This window comes from Xyrauchen texanus, chromosome 39 (assembly GCF_025860055.1).
Source record: "Xyrauchen texanus isolate HMW12.3.18 chromosome 39, RBS_HiC_50CHRs, whole genome shotgun sequence".
NCBI lineage: Eukaryota > Metazoa > Chordata > Actinopteri > Cypriniformes > Catostomidae > Xyrauchen > Xyrauchen texanus.
In genome coordinates this window covers 33,256,291-33,282,637 of record NC_068314.1, presented here as the reverse complement: position 1 = coordinate 33,282,637, position 26,347 = coordinate 33,256,291, and the positions used below count along the sequence as shown (strand labels likewise).

The 26,347-nt window shown below is 38.5% G+C and overlaps 1 protein-coding gene across 1 annotated transcript in view; it reads right to left on the bottom strand.

Annotated features, from left to right (window-relative positions):
• Nucleotides 1–2,970: 2,970 nt before the first annotated feature.
• LOC127632504 (ephrin type-B receptor 2-like) overlaps nucleotides 2,971–26,347 on the bottom strand; it is a 209,332-nt gene continuing 185,955 nt past the window's right edge. The window contains exons 12-16 of the mRNA XM_052111115.1: nucleotides 22,391–22,606; nucleotides 22,147–22,296; nucleotides 14,553–14,746; nucleotides 11,647–11,802; nucleotides 2,971–9,261 (exon numbers count right to left, since the gene is read on the bottom strand). Coding sequence (XP_051967075.1) covers nucleotides 9,153–9,261; nucleotides 11,647–11,802; nucleotides 14,553–14,746; nucleotides 22,147–22,296; nucleotides 22,391–22,606 — 825 coding nt within the window. The 3' untranslated portion in view covers nucleotides 2,971–9,152. The remainder of the gene's footprint in view (nucleotides 9,262–11,646; nucleotides 11,803–14,552; nucleotides 14,747–22,146; nucleotides 22,297–22,390; nucleotides 22,607–26,347) is intronic.

Below are 26,347 nucleotides of genomic sequence, written 5' to 3'. Positions count from 1 at the left end.
TTACTACTAGATTGAAATGTAGTTGGTTTAGCATTGAGGAGTAATGTTTATTTTCTACATCAACCACCATCTGTCTACATAGAACATTATTTACATTTTATTTTATTATTTCATTATTTTTCAGAGATTTAAGAAATAAACTAATATATACACACACACACACACTCTATGGGTAAGGATATTGTTATGGCCCTCACGGCTAGCATACTATCACACATCTGTTTATTTCACCTCACACAACCTGATAAGAAAGGGAAAAATGATTCCTGATGTGAAAAGCTGTCATCATGAACTCAAGTGGTTGTTTGGAAAAGGTCACACTGTAATGATTCTCTTGGGTTCGTTTGCACAGAATTTGGAATATACTACATTATAATATTTGTATTGACAGAGGGGGAAGTATGAGAACTGTTAGGGATGTGGAAGTAAATCTTCTCGGCATGGGATGATTGGGATGGGATAAAAAAAATACATTGCCAGAACAAACTATTCACTCCAAATGGCTTCGACAAGTGATAGATGGATATTCACAGTATGACTTGGCCACCAGATTTGCCTCACTGTTTGCGTTCGTTGCACATGCCATGACCTGGAGAGCTCAAAGCGCCACTGATTGCACTTTGATTGACCTAAAACTCTTTTAAATATCTGCAGAACACGTATGTGGAACTATAAACGCGTGCTAGCAAAGATCAATGAAGCTGAGCTAGCAGGGAGCGCTATTAGCAGCCATTCAAATAAGTGAATCACACGGAGGCACACATGGCCACTGTTTACATAGATTTGTAGTTTCCTTAGCATGACGACACAGCGTGATCTGTTATAAATGCGAATCACAAGTAATGATGTGTGAGCGCAAATTCTCATGATAACTATTTTGGTTAGCAAGCATCATGGATGTCATTGCTATATGGTGGAAATGCAAGGGCTGTTTCCATTAATCTGGATATTTTTGGGTAATCTCTTTGACTCTGATCTGTCTCATGTGTATTCTCAGTGAAAGATGATCACTGGGCTTTGGTTCTGTTCTGCTGAGGGTCTGGCGCTATTCCTGCTGAGCCCGTGGTGGCAGGGGTTAACAGGGCGTAAAGTGTCGGGGGGCAGCAGGGGTGGCCTGGATTAGAGCAGAAGAACTGTTGGATTGTCAGCGGGATCCATACTGAACTCCTGAACTCCCAGTTCTCCTCCCAGGAGCGGCTTTTTTTCACATGCCAGTCTCGGCGAGGTCACTGAGAGGTTGTGGGGCTTTCACACATTGGCCCATTAATGAGGTCTCTGAAGCAGGGTGAGCTGTGTGGAGACACTGGGATCTAGTAGGACAGAACAGCAGGAGGGGGAGTGCAGACTAGTGCACTTTGTTCAAACCCAAACACCCCACAGGAACGCAAGCACAAAGGCTGTGGCATAAAGGCTGCCACCATGAGGAGGGCATATAAATGCAAACTTTCAAAAGAGATATTTCACTTTACTCCTGTCTTCAGGGTGTCTTCAGAATTTACCTTAGTTCAACAAGTTGTGTTGCATTGGGTGAATACTGAATAGTGTAGTTGGGAGCACACAATTCTCTAGAATGTCATTGTATGGTGTGGAATTGAGATATGTCATCACAAAAACTTACTTTAACAACACTTATTCATTTTCGTTCATGCTACACTTGCCATATGCTAATATGACATATATATTATTATTATTATTATATATATTATTATTATTATTATTATTATTTATTTTTATTAAAAGACATATTGTTAAAGGGATAATTCACCCAAAAACTCTCCCATCATTTACTCACCCTCCTGGTATCCCAGATGTGTATGACTTTCTTTCTTCTGCAGAACACAAACAAAGATTTTTAGAAGAATATCTCAGCTCTGTAGGTCCTTACAATGCAAGTGAATGGGTGCCAACATTTTGAAGTTCCAAACTCCACATAAAGGGAGCATAAAAGTAATCTATATGACTCAAGCGGTGAAATCCAAGTGTTCAGATATGATAGGTGTGGAGGAGAAAAAGATTTTCTCACATTTTTTCTCATAAATTCTCCCTGCCCAGTTGCACCCGATATGTGCAAAGAATACGAATCACTAAAAACAGGAGAAAGCGAAAGAAAACTGACTTAAATATTGATCTGTTTCTTACCCACGCCTATCATATCGCTTCAGAAGACATGGATTTAACCACCAGAGTTGTCTGGAGTACTTTTATGTTTCCTTTATGTGGATTCTGGAGCGTGACAATTTTGGCACCCATTCACTTCCATTGTATGGACCTACAGAGCTTAAATACTTTTCTAAAAATCTTCATTTGTGTTCTTCAGAGGAAAGTAAGTAATCTGGGATGGCATAAGTGTCAATAAATGATGAGAGAATTTTTATTTTTGGGTTAACCAACCGTTTAACATTAGTATACAATGTAGTTATAAAGTTAACCAAGATTCATTGTTAGTTCATGATACCTAATGCATTGACTAATGATAACAAATAGAACCTTAATGTAAAGTGTTGCCCTATTATTCTAAAGGGGAGACCAGGGCTAGTTGTCACATGGGGACGTTGTCTCAAGATCTATATCTCAGTAACAATAAGATTTGTAGTCAAAAGTCTAATTGTGCAAATGTGTTTTTTGTATGTTGGTTTCAAACACCGTGTTCAAAACCCTCTTAAATTAGAAGAATTTTAGCAAATTTGACATTGCTAAGTACATTTTTCTCTAAGTAAACATTTGCAAAAAATTTGACAACTAGCCCATTACTCCATACTATTTCCCCACTATACACTATATATATATATATATATATATATATATATATATATATATATATATATATATATATATATATATATATAAGTGTGTATGTGACAAATTACTTTGTTGTTGTGCTGTATGGGCTGTATAACACCAAACAACTACATCTTTAAATCATTAAAACACACACACACACACAAATCAAAAAAGACAGTTTTATAACATATCTCTCTTTTTTTTTTTTAATGAGGACAGTCAAGTTGGGCTTTTTCCATTTTTAGAAAATAAACCAATAACAATATTACAAATAATGAAATTGTTACATCATTCACAGGGTTACAGTCAAATGTACATTTTATACAGCGATACAGTACCTCCCATCTCCATCACAGTGGTCCAGGTGGGCAGTGCTCAATTTGGGCTAGTGAGAGGTCTGCTGCCCTGTACTGAAATCTAGGGCTGAGAGACATGCGGAGCAAATCATAGCCTAGCTGCACTACTGCCGGCCTAACAGCAGAGGGTGCCGCAACCCTACAGGCACCAGCGCTTCTCGGGGGGAGCCATTTTCTGTCCAGGAACAAACTTCTGACCAAATATGGACCAATGAGAGTGAGCCAGAGCCAGCTTGTATTTACGTTCACAGTCACATATAATCATCATAATAACGTTTTTTAATTGGTATAACGGTTCAGCTGTATCTGCGAACATATGCCGTTCACAGCTTGCCTTCAACCAGCTTTCAACAAACAGCTTTAAACGGTGCGTGGTTCTGTGCTAACTGTGTTTTTGCTTGCCAAAAAAGGGAGGAAATATTTGCATGTCAACATGATGGCAACAGTTCTGATCTGGAAAAATGCTAGGTTCTGAGTTTTTAAAAGAAATGCAAGCATACCATCTTTCCCAGCATCATTATAGGCCTCATTTGTAAATGTGGTAACATTTTTAAAGGTGATATAGTCCATGTGAATAGAGCAATAAATGTGCTACCATGCGTGAGATGTTTTAACACTCTTGATGCCACGTCCCATTTGTCTGTGGTCTATGTAGTGTTCTGTTAAACAAAACAACGAGACATGTGAAGTAATTAGTCCCCTACTGAGAAATAAACTTCAGCAACTGTGATTAAAAATGCAGTGGAAAACAGAATTACACAAGATTGTTGTGAAGAAATATTTCTAGGTAAATACTGGTTTGTTGAAGAAAATTCATTGTACAAAAAGTCCAAAACTGCCAAACATGTCATAATCTTTCAACATATGCAATGATCTCCCAACAAATCTTAAGACAGAAAGGCTCATTGCTAATGTTCCTTTAGATCACTCTATACAAAAGTGCCAGGAATGGGGGTGCAACCCCCCCCGAAATAACACATGTCATTGCAAGCTAAATAAGATGAGGATCAAGAGTACAGGATATCTCTTCAGCACTGGATTTCTTTCAAAGCTCTTCTAATCGTGTACCGTTACGCAGATATAAAACTCACCTTGGACTTGCGGGCAGCACTTCTAAATATCACTAAACTACTGTTGTGAACTTCTCAACTCTTAATCACTTTGTTTTCTGATCAGACATATTCAAATACAGTTTCAGCCTGCTGAGAAGACCAGCTTAAGTTGTGGTTTGGATGCTGGTTTTAACTAGCAAGATTCTCTTGGTAAACCAGCTTCATCAGAAAGACTATGCTGGTGGACCAGCTAGATTAACGCCAACCCAAGCTGGTGGATTGGCATGACAATTCATGCTGGTCTTGGTACTGTAGAGACAGAGCAGAAATATATGTGTGGATTTGCTGCAGTTTTGAGTGACAGTGATTGTAAAAGGAGTGTGAAGAAGAAAGCGATGTAATTCTGAGGAAGATGAGGGAATCGGAGCCGTAGTATTACAGTGCAGCACTGACACAGAGAAGCCATTAAATAATGAGAGGGTATTCTGTTCTGGACAGACAGATAAAGGTGGGTGCTTCACTGCTGGCACCATCACTAGTAGTTTTATGATGTGAGAAAATTCTTCTCTCTCAACCTGACTTGCACCGTGTTCTGTCCAGGCATGATGCGGTAACCTGACCAGCAATAAAGCTCTTCCATGTTAAGAACCACATGGTATTTAAACTTGAGCCATCTATATGCTTGTGTAATCCTAAAAGTTGACAATAGTGAACCAATAGCAGATATACAAATGTAACCTTTACAGGCTGTCTTGTCCAATCGAGCATGAAGCAAATCGTAGTTCATGGGTGTGACGTAACTAAAGCCTATTGTTATTTTTTTAAAAGCAGAAAGGCTTTCAATATTTTCTATCCAAACTTCCTGATTTATAGGAATATTCCTGGTTTAATACAAGTTAAGCTCAATCGACAGCATTTGTGGCACAATGTTGATAACAAAAAAAAAAAAAAAAAATCAACCTTCTTTTTTAATTCTTTCAGTTTTAATGGAATAAAAAGTAATTTTATAAAATTATAAGATTCACATTTCTGCATTTAAACCCTCAAACAATTGGCTCCATTCACTTCTATTTTAGGTGCATCAGTGCAACCTAATCTTTGCTTTTTTTAAAGAAAAGGAGGGACAAGTAGATTTGTTTTTTTTCGGTAATCAACATTATGCCACAAATACTATCAAATGATCTTAACTTGTATTGAACCTAGAATATTTCAATTAACAGGAAATATGTCAACACAGAGAAGAAACAGCGTTCATGATGCAATTTCCTTAGGTCTTTTTTCAAAGAGGTTTTTTCCAAACCAAAGAACAAGCCACTGAATTAAGGTGCAGTCACATATACCTTTGCACGGCAAAATTATGCGGGTGAAATACTGTCAATTCAATGGGAATCTGCATAACTGAAAATGTCTCTGATTGACTTAAAGTGGCAAAGAATTTCCCTACGTGCATTTCACGTTGTGTTCAAGTTTGGTGAACTTTGGCATGTGAATTTGCAGCATTGACCAATAAGTTGTTTGGTTTGGCAGTGCTTTGTACATACTGTAGAGTAGAAGCTATACTCACAATACACAAGGAAATAGCGGTGAGCTTCTTTATAAATTGCAAGCACAAAAAGTGCAAAGGTAAATGTGACTGCGACTTCACATTCTTCCAAAACCAGAACACGTAAAAGACGGCTAGGTAGACAGCATTTTCCAATTGGCTAAAAAAGCATGGGCTGTTCTCCCGACTCTTTTTGGTGTGATATATCAGGAAACCTATTTCAGTGATATATTTTAGGTGTCATATTCACCCAAAAGATTGCTTACAACACCTTTAAGTGCCCATGATTAATGTCCTATCTCCCTGTAGTCTCCTGCTGTTATAAAAATTGACCAAGATCCTCAAAAAAGCTGAGAACCGAAGCTTAAAGGCCATATAGTGTGACAAGCTCTTAGGAAAGAAATCTTCTACCCTCATTCTGGACACACGATAACAAATGACAGAGTAATACTGAGGGTAGCGGCAGAGATCAGAAAGTGAGTTAGGTAGACTGGGTTATCTCTCAAGTCTTTAGGATTTATAGGTATCTCAGCAGTTCACACCTGGGATGGCTTATCGGCTGGACCAAAATGATGTTTCATGCCCATGCACTGTACGAATCTTCATTCTAATGGAAGCATTGTGTAATGGGAAGAACAGATAATGGTAAACACCATCAGCATTGCTGCTGTAGACCGTATGACAAGAACTTTACAACCCGGTCTTATGACAAGTCATAATAATAGCAAGAGATGGTGAAAATGTAAGAAAACATACAAGTTGGCTCGTACAAAAATGTATGACTTTTACTGTCATAGAGAAAATCAAATGGACCAACGATGTTATTTCGACTTTCCCAAATGTTTACCCTAACCATAAAGTGTAGCCTAACCTCTTACCCTAAACTAACCATGATGTCAATAGTGAAATAACTTATGTACACCACGGAAGAAAGAATACATTAGGGTTTGGAACGAGATGAAGGAAGCGTATTTCAGGTTGTCGACTTGTTGTCACTCATTTGTATTGCATAAATACGTAAATATTAAACATGTAATCAGATTTGTTCATAGACATTTCCTTTTTTTTTTTAAATAAAGTGTTGGATATGAGGCTAGCTAAAATGTAATGCCGGTATTGTATCACTTTGAAATTCTTTGCTGATTGCTTGGTCTCCTTTGGAATAAAAGGCTGGTACGACATCTTACGAATTTTCCATCTTGTACGTAGTACTGCGAGTTGTCATAAGACTGTATTGGAACTTTATCAGCACTCAATGATGAGTCAATAACGTGAATCAGCCCTTGTACCTTACTTGCATCGATCTGACCTCACAGTACCATATGCTTTTAACGTAGATTAAAAAAGCACGTCAACCCTGAGGTTATGGAATACATGCATGTACACGGTTAACCACAGTGATCTCAGTGCTGGTATGCGGATGTACCTGGACATTCAAACACACAAGTGTTCATCTCTCAGCCCATCTAGAACAAAACGAAAGGCCCAAAATGGACATTAACAACAGTGACTCTCCATTCGGCTTTAACAACACATACAAACATGAATCTGTACACTAAAATCCAACACAGGGTGTTCTGCTTGAGAATGTTATATACATTGTTTTCTTGGTTCTTATGTGTATGTACCAGAGGGAGATGATCTCAGAGTGTTGTGGAAGTAACATACCTTGGTATGTTTGGAAAACTGTAAGTCTTCTCTGTAAAAAATAAAATACAACCTATACACAACAACTTATTTACAATATTTTGCTAACATTATGTTGTGTTCTTTAAACTGGCCCAGCTTAATCCCATAAGCCACCTAGAGTTCAGAATGTCTACCTAAACTTTTCTTTTAAATGGCCCCATGCATTGTCAGATGAATGTGAATGTACCCAGTTCAAAAATGTTTTACATCAACATCCTCATACAGTATAAAACTATACTCCACGGTCATCGCTGAAGTGAAACATCACTTCCCCATTATGAAAATGTCCTCGAACTGCATACTTTATCAGATATTAAAACCCTTAACACCTCATTATAAAACATCTTTTTAAAAGAATGCTAAGTTTGGTGGCAAAAATAGAGGCATATCAACACAGTGATCTGCAAAGTGTATCAAATCCAAGCTTTTTGTGAGATCAGTTTCACACCACGCATGCTCTGCAGCTCCTTGGGCTCACCGAGCCACACACACATGCACACGCACACATGCGGAAGGGATCAAAACATAAAAGTGACAAGGGTAGGTGATGCAAAGACCACACCGTTCGTGCACTTGCGGCCTTTCTCTGTAAGCAGTTCATAAAAAAAGAGCACGCTAAAGGAATTGTCCTACATACAACTGTGGGGAAGATTTTCTGATGGTGTCTTTCAAACTAAATCATCTTAGCCCATGACAAACCTTTTAAAAAGGAGGAAGAATATGCAAGACGACCCCCTTCGCACACGTGAAAGAAAATCCATCAAATGTCAATGTCAATCCATCTACAGTAATAACTGAAACCAAAACTAAATGTTTGACTACATCAGGTTCATACTTTAGACCTCACACTGTCAAGTGCATCTGATATGTAGAGTATGAGGTACGAAGGGATGATGTTCTATCTGTTGTGATATCTGTAAAATATTTCGCCCCCGACCCAAGCAATGAGAAATCACAAATGCAACACTGTGAGCAAGGTAACTATTTAAGAGAGTAGGCGTTTTTCCTGTTTGTTTGTTCATGTATAAGTGGTCTAAACTGCAAAAATTACTAAAGTCTCGTATTTTCTTCAAGGCAGTAACGGCTGCCAAAACAAGTCCAATTTCATGGTGTTTGCATCCTTTTCCCTTGGCTGTCAATGTGGGGAGAGGGCTTAGGGTCCCACGTGTCGCCACTGAGCAGACAGTTCAAGATTATTCACCATAAAATATTATAAAGAAAATCTCAGAAGCATATTGCGGGGTGAGGTGTTCATGTCCTGTTTCATCATTGCCCTTTTAAAGGGTAGCCTTGTAATTCAGTCCGCACTTTTACACCAATCTATATATTTTATATAGATTCCTTGTGTTCTCATTGCTTTAAAAATTCTATACAAAAACTCTTTAAAAAAAGAAGACAAAACCAAAAAATAAGTAAATAAGAAAACTGGAAAGGAAGTAAGAGAAAATTTAAGGGATATGGGGGGTCGTCCTGTGATTTGTGTCGGCTAAAGCTAAACAATCACATGGTGTGACCATATTTTCCCGGAATGAGCCCATTAGGGTGGCTGAGGGGTTTGCGAAGGATTCGGCCAACACAGATGGAGAATGAGAGTGTTATTGAGAGGAAGGGGCAGGTGGATATCCAAGGTGGTTCAGAAAGAAAAGCAGTCTCAGGGCCTGGGGTGGACGCCCTATCCCTTTACGATGACCCTCCTCTTGTTCTCTTCCCAGTCTAATGGGGGCACTGGTGTCAAACTTCTACTGAATGGATCTGGTTCATCTGGGCCCTCATCATCTGAACACTGTTGAGGATCTTCTTCTGATGGCCTGCTAGTGTCACGCCAACCCTGAGAATGTCTCTACACACAAAGAGACAAGACAAAACATGAGCATTCTGAAGCAGATAACATAACACTGTAGTAAAAGACCTTACTCACGCTAGCACCATCTTTGATTTTTAATGGGAATGACAACGAGGCTGTGAGGGAAGGACTTTCCATCTCTTCAATGGCATGAATGGTATAAAGATGTATAAAGCTCCTAGATCACATCTGATGTTCCACAACTCATTTTATCTGGAGGTATTTGTATACTGAATGTTCTTGGACAGTTGTTTTATCAATTTTTTGTCTGCAGCACAATCCAAAAACATTTTAAACTGCATTACAGCCCATTGAAGAGATGGTAAGTCGATCCCTCACAGCCTCATTGTCATTTCCATTAAAAATCAAAGATGGTGCTAGCGTTAATATGGTCTATACATTTTAATTCACTGGCTTCATCACATGATGCCAAACTAAACTCAAATGCCAGAGGCGAACTGGCTCCCCATACTGAGCATGGTTTCTCCCTGTTTTTTTTTTCATCTTAAGAAGTTTTATGTTCCTTTCCACAGTCACATTTGTCTTGCACACTGGGGACCAAAAGACAAATAATTTTAAAGCATGATTTGTCATCGCGTTTTTCATTGAAACTGCTCAATGAGGTCTTTAAGATATTATAGACATTACAGCATAATTTTCTGTAAAGCTGCTTAGAAACAATGTGTTGTGAAAAGCGCTGTAGAAATAAAAATGACTTGGCATGACCTGAGTATGTCAGCTGAAGACTGAAGAACAGATAAATTCCTATATCCCTCTCATCCTCTGTTACCCAACCCAAGTGTCTCTGAATAAACAACACCTCTTTTGTTTTCACCATGATGTGTGTGTCATGCATGTCTGCTTGGCTCGTGTTTGGTAAGTAAACAAGGTGAGGAGAGGAATTTGAGCTTACATTGGCGTGGCTCCCATTTCGACTATGATTGGCATTGCCAGCTACACAAACTGCTGAATGAAAACATCGAGATTCTAATAAAATCTCTAAAATGCTCATAAAAAAATATTTGATAAGAAGAAATGCGAATAAACTATGATGGAAACACATTTACCAAATAAACTCCTATTGAATTTATTAGGAATAAAAGATGCGCACAGTGGATGCACACCCTTGTAAAAAAAAGTCACGTGACTGAATAAGTTGTTTTTAACTGGACAAACTAATCATCGCATCTAGGGCTGTCACAATTATAAAATTTGGCTGATGATTAATTGCCAAACAAATAATTGTGTTTATGTCGATTAATTGTCTGTTTTAGGGCTCTCATGATTATGGCAATTCATTGTCAAGTTCTTTACATTGTTTTGTCTTTCTGCTGTAAACAGCGAGTGTTTTATTAATTAAAGAGACACAGTGGCTACAATTTATCAGGAAGAAATGATTTTGTTCTTTTGAACATAGTGGATGGAAACGCGGCTTTATTTGCAAAAAATTTGTATGCGTTATAATGGTTTTTCACATGAAACAACATTTTCAACTTGGATGGAAACATAGCTACAGACAAGAATTGATACCAACATTCACACTGCAAAGAAACACCAATTTTTTATGGTCCAAAAAGCACACTTAGTCAGCATCAAAGTAATCCACACGACTCCAGCCGATCAAGTAAGGAGTGGTGGTGGCGTAGTGGGCAAAAGCACATAACTGGTTATCAGAAGGTTGCTGGTTCGATCCCCACAGTCACCACCATTGTGTCCTTGAGCAAGGCACTTAACTCCAGGTTGCTCCGGGGGGATTGTCCCTGTAATAAGTGCACTGTAAGTTGCTTTGGATAAAAGCGTCTGCCAAATGCATAAATGTAAATGTAAATGTAAGCAATGCCTTCTGAAGTGAATCGATACATTTGTGTGAAAAACTAATCACTAATTAAAACGTATATTAAAATCGCTTCTTATAAACACTCAATGCCTCATGTCGCTGTTGTGTGACATCATCACATTGGCACGTTCACGTGAGAATTCAGAAGTTCCGCTCTGTTTACCACAGAGGAACGTACTTCACACGAGAGTTAGGTCAATTCAAACAGCTAAAGAGAGCTGGCGGCAGCGTCGATTTAAAGTTAAACATTTTAATTAGCAATTTGTTTTTCACACAAATGTATCGATTAACTTCAGAAAACATTACTTAATCGGCTGGAGTTGTGTGAATTACTTTGATGCTGCCTAAATATGCTTTTTGGACCATCAAAAATTGGTGTCCATTCACTTGCATTGGATGAAGCTAAAATCCTGGGATACTTTGCTATTAAATCCTGTTTTGATGAAGAAAGAAGGTAATTTAAATCCTGGATGGCCTGAGGGTGAGTAAATTATCAGCAAATTTTCATTTTCGGGTGAACTATTCCTTTAAGGTATCAGACTTACTCCATGGTCATCTGGGAAACTAGGTCGAAGCTGGTGAAGTTGCCATTGGCGAAGTTGTCTTTGTACTGGCCCATCTTAATAGCGTCCAGCCAGTCATCCACAGAACTAAAGCTTGAGAAGTCGGGCACACTGCGATCAAGCAAGGGCAAATGCACTCTAAAGGGGAAGTGAGAAAGAGAGAGAGACAGATGAGTCACATTGTTGTGAATATACATTGTAAATTGAGCCTTTACACATCAAGTCGCATAAACCATTCAGTCCCCACAACTAAATCCACCCATACATGGAACACTCCTGAATGGCATGTGATTCACATTTATTTGGCAAATTAATGCAAAAAAAACCCTGAAACCTCATGTGAATATTTTTGGCAATTGTGACACACATGGGATTTACGGGCTATATTATTTTTTGGGTCAATAAGATTCAGTCTCTGGAGAGGAACAAAAAGGATGTTAGGGAACAATTTAAGAGCAAAATATCCTCTACCCTGCTTAATTCTTCAAAAACGCAATTAACATCCCCAGATGACTGTACTTTCTAGCAACATTTCTGTGGCGTATAAGCCTCCGGGTGAAAAGAGCTTGTGGGAAGCACGCGCAACCCAAGCCTTTCACCAGCAGCATTGTGACAGTAGAAATTGGGCCATTTTACATTTGTCCACAAGAAACAGACTAGCTTCTGGGTTTTTTCTACAATTGTTTGAAATACTCAATAGCCTCAAGCTTTCGAAAATTATTTGAGCCATCAAACCAAGTTGCTTTGATTTACGCAGCGATTCAAGGCCAAAAGAAACAACACAAACTCTTTGGCATCAATACATTCCACCACAGGTATCAGAAGTGAATCCAAAGCATTTCACTCCAGACTGAAAGCATTACGGGAATCGTTTTGAAAGAAACTGTTTAAATATGCCTTGAAGGACGTAAGGGAGTCTGTCTTAGACAGGGCAAAAGGTCAGGCGTTGAAAATTCCCCCTAATATATGAAACGCACACACACACACACATGCTACACCAAGTGCGGCAGACAAGCACTAAATAGCTGGAAAGGTGTCAAAAAGAAACTTCAAAGTAACACCACTTGCCTCTGAATCCACAGATGCAAGTTAAGACTGTATTAAGCAAAGCAGAAGTCTAGATCAATACTGTCCAGAAGCGCTGCCGACTTCTCTGGGCTCGGTCTCATCTTAGATGGAAAGTAGAACAGTGGAACTGTGTTTTTTGGTCCGATGAGTCCACATTTCAAACAACACATCCATCATGTTCTCTGGGCCAAAGAGGAAAAGGACCATCCAAGCTGTTATCTGTCTCAGGTCCAAAAGCCAGTCCAGCTGGACAACTTCATACCACATACTGCCCGGATTACAAGTGCATGGCTGTGTAAGCAGAGAGTGCGGGTGCTAGATTGGCCTGCCTGCAGTCCTGACCTGTGTCCAATTGAGAATGTGTGGTGCATTATTAAGCATACCATCAGGCAATGAAGACCCCGTACAATTGTGCATCTAAAGAACTACGTAATGGATGATTGGGGGAAAATTCCACTTTTTTTTGGAGATTTCGGCCTTTCCCCATTCAAGTAGATAGGATCTGCACTGGCATGCCACTTGTTTAAATAGAAAAATGGCACCCTGGGAGCCTTCCAAAGATGGTCACCATTGAACTGACTTACAAAAAAGACTTTGGTGTCCTGTGCGCTGTGCGTGAAGAGCGCTATTTGAATGATGCACGGAACTGCCACCTCTGTAGAGCATTCCAAATCGCACTCTTATGAGGGATAATTTCAGTAAGGATGCTGCCATAGAAGACAGCTCTCTATGTAAACAGGAGACAGTGAGGCAGCTCACTAACTCTGTTTTAGAACAGACCCAATATCAGTCAAATGATATCTCCAAAAATATTTATATAGTATTCACGGTGTATATTTTTTCTCATCTTGTTCACCTCTATTAATGTTCTTATGTAAACCTGAAGAGAAAAATGTCCAATTCAATTTGGTAGCACGTTATATAATAAGGCTCCATATGTTAACATGATCTAACAATGAATAATAATAATTAAGCTTTTATTAATCTTAGTTAATGTTAATTTCAACATATACTAATACACTTTTTAAATCAAAAGTTGTATTAGATAACTAAATTAGTTAATGCACTAAGAAGTAACAATAAACAACTGCATTCTTATTAACTGACGTTAACAAAGATAAATAAATACTGTAACAAATATATTGTTAATTGTTTATTCACTAATGCATTTACTAATGTTAACAAATGTAATGCTTTCACAAATATTGTTCAAAAGCAGCTTTATTGAGAATATGGCCTATCTAAAATCCTATAAAAAATATGGCTTTCAATAGAATAAAATACTCATGATTAATCTCTTGATTTCCAACCAGTCTTTAGAAAGCAGTATAAAAATGGTAATAAAGTCAAATTCATTAATGTCATTTTATAAAAAAATTTACAGACACCCTAAAATCCTCTAGTGGCCTCCTGGTTTGAAAACTCCTGACTTTTGAAATAAGAATGGTTTTAAGGTTTTTAACCACAGAGCGCTTGGTTTAAGTTGTGTTCTTTCTTGTTTTATATCTGTCAAAAAAACAACAAAATTTGGAATGGTCGGTCAATATTTGTAAAATTCGGTAAATGTCAGAAATATTTTTTGATGCAATCTCTTCACAATCATACAGATCCCTGGGAAACCCTGTCTTAGATGACAGAATTGTGTTGCTGTCTACATTCTGGAAAGCCTTTATGCCGGTAGCGCACATACAGTATTATGCCTTAAAATGCTTTCTAGGTAGACAGTTCTTCTAGTTTTGGAACCAGTCAATCTGATGAAATATTGGTTTTCACCATCCAAGCAAACACTAATCCTCCTCTCGGCATGTTTTATAACCTACCCTGAGGACAGTGGCGTCATGGCCTTCAGGCTGTTGGGGTTGCGGATCATCTTGTCCAGGTTGTTGACAATCTGGCTGAACTTGGGCCGGTTGTTACGCTCTTTCTGCCAGCAGTCCAGCATGAGCTGGTGGAGGGCGCTGGGGCAGTCCATGGGAGGGGGCAGCCTGTAGTCTTGTTCAATGGCGTTGATGACCTGCAGAGGGAGACACAGATCTGTGAGGGTCTCTGGCTGGCTCTTCGAAGCGAGGGGAACAGGCAGGCGAACAAAGTTTATTTTTTTGCAGTAGACGTGTCTGTCTGTTTCAATTTAGTAAATGTATTAAAACTTTACATTTATTGTTAAAATGTAAGGGCTTTTGGGACTTGTTTTGTTATTTTTTCATTATATCAGGGCTGGGCAGCTAATATCAAATATTCACCATATACAGTGCATTCAGACCCCTTCATTTTTTTACATTTTGTTATGTTGCAGCCTTATGCTAAAAAGCTTTAAATATTTTTTTTACCATCAATCTAAACTCCATACCCCATAATGGAAAGCAAAAAAATGATTTTTGCTAACTTTGTAAATGTATTAAAAAGAAAAAACTGTTCAGACCCTTTTTTATGTCTTTTGAAATTTATCTCAGGTGCATCCCATTTATCTGGATCATCTTTGAGATGTTTCTACACTTTGATTGGAGTTCCCCTGTGGTAAATTCAATTGATTGGACATGATTTGGAAAGGCACACACCTGTCTATATATCTCACAGCTGAAAATGCATATCAGAGCAAAAACTAGGCCATGAGGTCAGAGGAACTGCCTACAGAGCTCAGACAGCATTGTGTTGAGGCACAGATCGGGGAAATCTATGAAAACTTTTGCCTGCACTTTAGGTTCCCAAGAGCACCGTGGCCTCCATAATTCTTAAATGGACTAAGTTTGGAACAACCAGGTTTCTTCCTAAAGCTGGCCACCCATTCAAACTGAGCAATTGGGGGAGAAGGGCCTTGGTAAGAGAGTTGACCAAGAAACCAGTGGTGACTCTAGTTGAGCTCCAGAGATCACGTGTGGAGATGGGAGAAACTTGCAGAACGTCCATCACTGCAACACTCCACCGAACTGGGCTTTATGGCAGAGTGGCCAGACGGAAGTCTCTCCTCAGTGCAAGATAACATTAAAGCCCTGCTTGGAATTTGCAAAAAAGCACCTAAAGGACTCTCAGACTGTGATTCTCTGATTCTCTGGTCTGATGAAATGAAGATTGAACTGTTTGGCCTCAGTTCAAAGTGTCATATCTGGATGAAACCAGGCACCGCACATCACCTGTGCAATACCATCACAATGGTGAAGCGTGGTGGTGGTAGCATCATGCTGTGGGAGTGTTTTTCAGCGACAGGGACTGAGGGACTGGTCAGGGTTGAAGGATACAAAAATACAGAGATATCCTTAATGAACACCTGGTCCAGAGCATTGAGGTTCTAAGACTGGTCCTGAAGGTTCCCTTTCCAACCGGACAATGACCCTAAGCACACAGCAAAGACAATGCAAGACAACTCTGTGAATGTCCTTGAGTGGCCCAGCAAGAGCCCGAACCCAAACAAACATCTCTGGAGAGACCTGAAAAAGGCTGTCCACCAATGGTCAGCATCCAGCCTGACAGAGCTTGAGAGGATCTGCACAGAAGAATGGCAGAAAATCCCCAAATCCAGGTGTAAAAAGCTTTTCGCATCATACCCAAAAAGACTTGAGGCTGTAAACGCTGCCAAAGGTGCTTCAACTAAGTACTGACTACTTATGTCAATGTGATATTTCAGTTTTTTTCTTTTTAATAAATGTTCAAAGTTATCAAAAAGATGGGTTTTGCTTTGTCATTATGGGGGTGTGGAGTGAATTGATGTGGAAAAAATTAAAGCCACTTTTTTAAGCCATTAAGTGCATCATTAGAGTGCCGCGATACTTGACTTACGTTTACGAGAGTGTAAATATGATTGGGCATCACTATACAATAAGGTTCCAGTCATTAACAGTAGTTTATGCATTAGGTATCATGAACAAAAAATGTAAATATATATTATTCATATCTTTGTTTATGTTAGTTAATAAACATACTACTCTTCATTGTAAGTTTGTGTTACTTCATAGTGCATTAACTAATGTTATACAAATATTTTTCATTGTTAGTTCATTTTATAAAATGTTGTAAACCAATGTTAACAAATGGCACCTTATTGTAAAGTGTTACCGGTTATTGAAACTGATCGAAACTGCAGTAGCAAAAAAGGTTAATAGAGTTGGTTAGTTGATTCATCTGAATTAATCTGTTCAAACTGTCCATTCTAATGCATTGATTCAACGATTCATTTGCATCATCACTCAAAACTTTTCACAGAAGTCTCTGCATGGCATATTTCATATATAAAACTGCATAACGTGTTTTAACATGTGCAGTACAGCCCAGTCCACGTCTTTGACAGTATAAGCCATTTTTATATTATGCTGTGCTCTTGACATCTGTGATTTGTTTCTCAGGCCTGGTGTGTGTTAATGATTAAAAAGTCTGTTATAATGTGGGCTAAATTAGAGCTTGTTAATGTGTAATAACTAAAGATAATGTTGATGTTTAATCCTGTAAATGTATTAGATTTAATTTAATTTGAATTAATTTAATGTACTGTCATAAAGCACAAATGTTTTGATAGTAACTGTAGGCTTGGCGTGAAGCAGGTGGCGTCAGACAAGAGCTGGTGTCTTTGGGGCTTGTTACACTGCAGGAGACAGAGGATTGATCTGCAGTCTTCATAAATGCTTTGTGATCATTATCTGGGTCTTAGGGGGACCCAAGGAAGCCATTTGTCATTGGCCACAAACACACACATGATCAAATTCAACCTTCACACTTACACAACCACACACAAGCAACATTTTACACAGCATACACACACAGACTATAAATAAGCGATTACGGCCAACACAGCTGCTGTCTATATACTTCTTAATATCAGCTAATAGAACTTGCCCATGGAAGTACATGCATTTCCACTCTGTTCATATATTTTTTTCTTGCCGTTACATGACGTGCAGTCGAGACGTTTAGACTTTCAAAGTATCTTCCATTTACCGTGAGCTCGTACAGACACGTTAAACACACGTGCACTGCTACTGCTTAATGTTGGTCAATAGGGCACAACATTCTGGCTTCGAAAGTAAAAATCCCCATAATTTTTTCCATAGGGGAATTGATAATTGATAATAACTTTTAAACCTTAAAAGACCTGCCATAAGATCGGAGGTTGTTAATAGATGGTATAAGCGTCTGTTGAAGCCATTATTCCATGTTTTTTCAAGTTAATAATGCAAAAAAAATAGCTGATATTTTTAATAGCTGAATTCCTGGTGAATAACTACACTACTCATGATCCTGAGGGGTAAAATCCACCAATCAGAGAATCGTAGCAAACAAACCACCCACTGCCATGATGCATCGTCTCCCTACACCCTCAAAATATGAATATATTTGTATATATATTATTATTTTGTAATATACTTTAAATATAATGATTTTAATAGTTATAATCAACTACTTTAAATCAACAGTTTTATATTTTTCTATAGTCTTTAGATAACCTCATTTGCAATGCTTCATGGGATTGTAGTTAATTTCTTGTTCAGTCTTGTGCTTTTGTTTTGTTTTTATCACATTATCAAATACTTTTTGATACAAATCACAATTTGTAATGTTGTGAGTCACCTCAGAGCTGGTTGGTTTGGTTCAGGGCTTAGAAGGATTTTATGAAGTATTTGATGAATATGGAGAACAAAACCTGCAAAAATTATAAATAAATACATAAATAAATAAATGTAATAATAAGAAAATAAATAAAGGAATAAATGTATAAAACAAATATAATTCGTTTTTAATTAAAGTTATTCCTGAATTTATTTTTGTAGACTTTTTTTCCTTTATTTATTATTTTCTCTTTTTATTTTAATTCTTTAAATCTTTTTTTATTCTTTCATTTTTTTTTTATTTTATTATTATTTATTTATGCATTAATTTATCTTTATATTTATTTATTCCCACCTGTGTTTATTTCCATATTTAAATATTCCCACATGTATTTATTTGTATATTTATTCTTACATTTCTGTCTCTTGTATGATAATGATGTGGGCGGGTCCTGTTTACCATTGGTTTATCGTAGATTGAAGCGTGTGCTCGATTACTCTTGACTTGTTTTGATGTGACGGTAGGTCATAGTCATATCGTGTAAACTATAGCTATTTGTGGGGCTAAAAACACAAGAGCTTAAGTCAATCCAAGATTTATTGGTTACACTACAATCACAAAATAAATGGGGAGCTGTTTCTTCAACAAAACCACAAAATGAGCAAGTTTCATAAATGATATGATTTCACCTTGTGCTTTTCTTTTTTTTTTCTGTGTATATAACTTCATATTTTGATGTCCGCAAATCCATAATATTGTTTTCTGTTGTTATGATTGTTCATTGTTAAAGATACAACCATGCTTCATTTCCCTGATCGTTTATGTATGTGTGTATTTATGTATATATAAGTTCTGCAATAAAAAAAATCTATAGCTGATGCTTCACATATATCTAGAGAGTTGCACAACTTAGCGAATGAAGTCGATAACCACGCATCAAATGACTATGTTTTATTTAGAGTAGAGGTGCTTATTGATGGTTTAGGAGATTTGTAGGCCGGTATGAATGTCTAAGCACATCCTGGATTGTTAGACTCTCTGCAAAACTTTCCCTGCATATTCTAAATCTGTGCGAGGGTGCTAAGGTGGGACGTGCATCTTATTTGCTTCCGATAAGTACTATTGAGCTCTCAACCAATGATGCACTGGAGCTACGCAAGGACCGCCTCCCTCATTTCCATGTTGCACACAGAAAAGTAAAAATAAATACATGTATAAATAAATAAATATATATGTGAATATATAAATATGGAAATAAATATATGTGGGAATAAATACATTTTAAAAATAAATGAACACATAAATAAAATTACAAAAACAATGCAAAATAAATGAATAAGTTAAAAATAAATATAGAAAATAATAAAGGAATAAAGTCATACAATAATAAATTCAGGAATACATTTAATTAAAAACTAATTATATTTGTTTTATCAAGACATTTATTCCTTTAGTTATTTATTTATTATTACATTTATTTATTTATTATTTTTGCAGGTTTGGGCCTCCATAGATGAAATGCCTATGAAAAACAAATGAATGGGAAAAGTACTTCTGGAACCAAGATGGCTGCACAAGAAGGCGGGCACTGTTGTGCTTTATAGTGCAGTTGATTCCAGGCACATGTGCAGTTGACACGTACAGAGATGTACAACAAGTCTGTGTGGTTACAAAAACTGTGTTGTATATGTTCAGTCCGACGAAATTCACATCATGACCCGCGATGTAGCAGCAAATGGAAAAACGAAGCATACTTTTGGCTTTAGTGTGACTCTTGCATTCCAAGTTGTTTGGCAGCACCATGCACACACTGCAGTTTTCTGCCTGCCTCTGGCTCCAACCCTCTTACTCATCGTCAATCATGTAACATCTGTCAAATTAAATATGATTAACACATGGTCTATAATATACACACTGACTAAATTTTACATTCAGAAAAATGTTGCAAGTTGTTACAGGAAATCAAGAATATCACTCTGTGTTTAGATATGTCTTGTACTCCAGCAAATTAACTGTATAGCCTCACTAAATGTGTAAAACAAATACTCAGGTTTTATGCGAAGCATGTGATTGAAATGAGCAAATGGCGACTAAGCTGCTGTCTGCATCCAATATGGATCAGTGTTGGAGAAGCTACTTTGAAACTGTTGCTTGTCAAGCTACAAGTTATTCTCTTTTTTTCCCCTCCCCTTTTCTCCCCAAAATGCCCAATTCCCAATTCACTATAGGTCCTCATGGTAGCGTAGTGACTCGCCTCAATCCGGGTGGTGGAGGACGAATCTCAGTTGCCTCCGTGTCTGAGACAGTCAATTCGCACCTCTTATTACATGGCTTGTTGAGCGCGTTACCGCGAGAAACCTAGTGAACGAGCAAGGACGAGATCCACATTATAGCGACCGCGAGGAGGTTAACCCAATGTGACTCTACCCACCCTAGCAACCAGGCCAATTGTCTTCTTAGGAAGCCTGACTGGAGTCACTCAGCACGCCCTTCGAACTTACGACTCCAGGTGTGGAATTCAGTGTCTTGCTGAGCTACCTAGGCCCCCACTACATGTTACACTTAATTTAAAATATTTTAACTACAGACAAGCTACTCTTTGGAAAAAGTTGTCAGCTACACCACAAACTACTAACCAAAAAGGACTAACTACATTAAAGTTAATAAAAGTCACTCCCAAACACTGATGTGAACGTATTTGTGGCATTTGAATGAAAAAGGTTACTGTGAATGACACACAGGATACATCCAAAAAACAGCCTTGGTGGCTGAAGAAAGATGCACATCCATAAAGTGGAAAGAACGAACAGGACCCGAGTGAGACCCTGTGTTCCCTAGCTCATTATTGCAGCCATTACTATGCTCCATTCAAGGCCTGATTAATCTCATTCTGCTGCCTCAAACGGCCAGCCCGATGGGAGGACCGCAACTCTATCTGGAGCTGCTAATAAGATAACTGCAGAGATCTGCGCCCCCTTTTAGCACATTAGCGTTCACACTTTCAATTTGAAACTATTTTCATTATCTGGACCCACAATTTGCCTTTTCCCAGCCACCCAGAGGGATGATAGCAATGGGAGGTCTCATGAAGGGCAGAGAAAGTTTAACATGGCATCGTGCCTTGCATGTGAAATCGTCTTTTTGCTCAGCAAAAACAATCCATTACACACAGGTGAATTTTAGTGCCTGAATTTAAGAGATGTATAGGTCATTGAAAAATAATGTTTCAACTAGACCTTTATTTATCTACATCAAGATTTATATGTGTATTAAGATCAACTTAAGAACTTGATGGATAGATGGGTGGATACAGACAGACAGAGAGACAGACAGACAGACAGACAGACAGATAGACAGTCAGATAGACAGATAGATAGACAGATGATAGATAGATAGAGCCAAGAGCATACATCCTCCAAACAAACACAAATACAGCTCAAACCTGCCATTTAAACAAATAAATGCAAAGACTTGACACAAACCCTTCCTTCTATGTCTTCTTCTGCATTCTGAGACCAGTGGGATGTGATGATCAGTGTGGCTGTTTCTGCATAACTGATTGCGCTCATGGAGTGTTTGGGGTCTGAGGTTTGGCCTTGCATACAGCAGAGCAGCACATGGGCAGATTTATGATGAGCTATAGTGACTGTTTACCTTAGCCTTTGATTCAACATTGATACACTGCTTTCATCTATCACGCTCTAACATATGACAACCGATAAACAGTCTCTGGCACAAGCATGTAATGTGCATTTCTATTGGTACTTGAAAAATAAGACATAGCAGGAAAATAATGTATCTATATTCGTATATATATATATATCATCATCATCATCATGAACATATTAACAGCTTAATAAGTATAAGTGATAGAGCACGTACGTCTTGATTGGTCATGTCCCAATATGGCCTCTCTCCATACGACATCACTTCCCACATAACAATGCCGTAGCTCCATACGTCACTGGCAGAGGTGAACTTCCGGTATTGGATGGCCTCTGGGGCGGTCCATCGAATAGGGATCTTCCCCCCCTTGTATGAACCACAATCAAAAACAATTAATTTCTCAGAGGTTAAGAGTACAACAAAAGTGCATGAATGCCATAACATAAAAAAGATGTCTTACCAGGGCACTGGTGTAGGTCGGGTCAGAAGTGTCGTCCTCCAAGAAGCGCGAGAGTCCGAAATCAGACACCTTGCAGACAAGGTTACTGTTAACTAAAATGTTGCGGGCAGCCAGGTCCCTGTGAACGTAATTCATGTCCGCAAGGTATTTCATCCCAGAGGCAATACCACGTAACATGCCCACCAGCTGTATCACAGTGAACTGCCCATCGTTTTGCTGGAAATAAGTACAGAAAAGGGAAGCGTCAACAAAGGGATCTAAGTGGTCTATTCATCTGACACTCCAGGAATGTCCCAATTAGGGCGTTTATCACCATTTGTACTGACTAGTTTAACATTTACTTGGTTTCCATATATTGGTCAAAAATTACCCCTTATTTTTTACTAAGGTATTCAATACAATTAAACTCGTTTTACACTGGTAATGCATTGATTGTTTTCATTTACAATTCTTTTATATTTTTAAATACTATGTTCACATTCACATTCACAAGTTGTCATTCAGTCTATGCTTTTATCCAAAGTGCATTACATTATACCTATAACAAAGACATTATTCCCCATGGAGCCACCTGAGGTTAGATGCCTATGGTTATGCACAATGGTTATAGCTTCTGGACCACTTCTTAACCCCCATGACCAAGGAACAAGCCTAATTCTATATGGCTTCCTTAAAGGTGAAGTGAGAAATTTCTATGCCACCAGCGGCAACAAACAGAATTGCAATCTTTTTATTACACCTCTGACATTAAAAATTGCATTTGCGGAGGGGCAATCTGTTTGCCCAAACTATGAAAGGCAGGTGAGTGTTCGAAAACACCAACTAGTCATTCCGAATTATTATTTTTTTTTAAATAAGTAGTTTTGTACATCCCTAGCACAGAAATATAACTTAGTCAGCACATCTGAAGTTATGCTACAGCCATAAATCCTAAAGAACCGCACTAAGGCAAGAGTTAAGCTGCGGAAAACGTGGTTAAGGAGCCATTGATTTAGAGACTGAAAACAATGCATTGAGTAAAGCCCGGATTGGGCTGGCTGTGCAAAGATGCTAGTGAGGATTGGTTGAGTTTACGCTACGCAATGCTATATCAGGCATTCTGTGATCAATGCGGGGTTGCAGAAAATCTTGCAGCTGTTGACCATGGTGGTCAGAAAGCTCTTTGCATATGAGGAGGTCCACCAGTGTCGGACCCAGCTGTGCTTGCAGCTGCTTCCATCTTTGGACCCTCCGCAGACAGCCATGAGGCATGCAGCATTCAGCCTCTGATCAGAGGAGATGAACCCAGCAGGTGGAGTGTGGACAGGCACACACATCAAATGGGGACTGATGAACAGCAGTGGATGGGTCCTACCTGCCCCCTAGTTCCCTATGTCATGAATTGGGATTAAAATGCATTTTGGGGGATCCGATCACAAGTGGACAACGTTGAACACCGTAAACAGGGTCTAAAACGTTACAGTGTACATGCTAATCTGTCCTGATGTGTCCTGGACAGCAGCAAAGCACCACCCACTTGTCCGTCAATCAAATACTAAACGCTAAAACAAGTGTTTTTAACTTTGCCGGTTAAGGTGACTTTAAAAGGAAACATTTGTCTAATCTGATAATCAGTTCACTTCTTCTTCCTTCTCTCATACCCAGATGTGTATGACTTTCTTTCTTCTGCAGAACACAAAGAAGGTTTTTAGAAGAATATCTCAACATATAGTAAGGTTAAGGTTAGGGTTAGGTCAGGTAAGTCCACATAAAGGCACTCCAAATGACTCCAGGGGTTTAATCAATGTTTTCTGAAGTGATCCAATTGGTAACAGACAAAATGTAACTCTTTTTCACTGTTACATACACATCATTGTTTTCTTTAAAGAAAAGGAGGGACAAGTCGAAATGTATTTCTGTGGTAATCAACATTATGCCACAAATGCTGTCAACTGAGCTCAACTTGTATTGAACCTGGAATATTCATTTGAGAATGTGATGATGGCCACATCTAATGAAGACATTTCTGGTATGGGAACATAGTGAAAAGGCGAGGCTCAATTGTTTTTACTATGCAAACTTGGGATTTCTAGGGGGCAAATGTTTCAGTGCACTGGAATGATGTTGACAATGGGACAGCACTAGAAATGGCCGACTTCCTGATTGAAACACACCCTATAATTAGGCAGCTCAAACCCTTCTCCCACGTTAAGCCAACTTCATCAAACTTCTCCTCACCCGCCACAGCAATTAAGCACTATCCATTATTCATAAAGCTGAAATCCTTCACAAATATAGCCCGTCACTCTAATCGGCTCACAGTGTGTTTTTATAGTTTAATTGGAGGGATTCTTCACCCAAAGGTATTTGGATCTGCAGCCTCAGTGAAACAAATGTTCTTTCTTTTCTGAATATGGCGTAATCCATCCATTATTCCATTCATGGCGTTTCTTACAAGATGTCTCTTTGCTGTCTGTTCGGCAGTGCTCGACTTTTCAGTTTGACATTTCTCAAATCTATCTGAAGGTTTTATAGTGGCAGGCAGCAGAGCTTTTCACGTTTCTCTCTCTTTCTTTCACGCTGCTTACTCTGCCACAAAACAATATTGAAAGCTGGATCAGAGCAATAAAGGAATACAAAATGGGTTAGTGTCAGGCAACTCTCTCAACCGAATGTTGTCATCTGCTGTCAAAGTGAGGTGCCACAACAGAGGCGTGTTGTTTTCAAAGAGTTCATGCGCTCTGTCAGAAAGGTATGACAGTCTTGCACAAACAACACAATTGTGTGCCTGCACAATGATCTTACATATTTCAAAGCTCTCTCTTACGCCACCAAAACCCGACGGTATGAAAGCAAATGATTAGTTGGCCTTTATTTTACATGTTCTAACACATAATCATGAATCAATTCCAAAGTAAACCTTTCAGATCTTCAGATCCTCATTCTGATTTTTGACTTTTATTTCTACTGATATTACCAGACGCCACTCAGTTACTCATGCAACTTCGATATGGCATGGTAGGGCATGTGCATTCTGTCACAGGTTGGGATGTGCATAGGATGCAAGTATAAACACGAGTGAAACAACTGGCTCGCCAATCAGCTAAAATAACATCAGAATCACACATTTACAGATGTTAGCGAGAGCTGAATCTGATTAAGGTAAGACGATATAAATTTGGTTCAAATTATAACAAATGGCAGGATGTTTGTTTCCTGTTTACATCTCCTCGTTCAAACTCCATAATCATAAAGGTTTCTTGTTTCTGATAATTACTTCCTGAGCTTAACACCAAAACATTTTATGTGTGAAGGATAAAATAAGTGTTCCCTCCTGATAGATCAGAGGCAAAGCCATGCTAATGAGCAAAGTAAATCATTCCTCCCCCAAAGATGAGATATTTACATCAATCAAAGGCAACTTGAAACAGCAAGGCCAATTAGCAGCGATAAAGTCTTTTACCCGCATCAACTCGTAGCTGAAATCAAACTGACACGTGCCACTCGCCGACTGACAGCAATCTTCCTTCTCATTCCATATGCCTTTTCAGTAAGCAGGGATTTGGGTGATTCTCTTGCTCGGATAATCATCTGAATGCGTCCATGGGGATGGATGCAGATATAGAGCAGTTTCCTCGCACTGGAAATCCAGATCTCCGCCGTTGTAATAAACATGGATTATGCACAGGATTAAACACTATGCACAATTCTATGATCACTCTGTGTGTTCCGTGATATATTTTAGAAGCACATATGGTTCATGTTTTTATAAGACAGAGTATTCATCTGATGCTTGTAATGCAGAGAGTGTGGCCAAGAGAGCATGACCAATACGAAATGAGGGCATGACTAACCACAGAGCAATGACTGAAGAGCGGCAAAGTGCTTTTCTTTAAAGAGACTGTCATTAGTGTGGCATCCCATAGAGATGAATGGAAGAGTATTGAGTATTATAACAGTATTACAGCTGAAATCAAT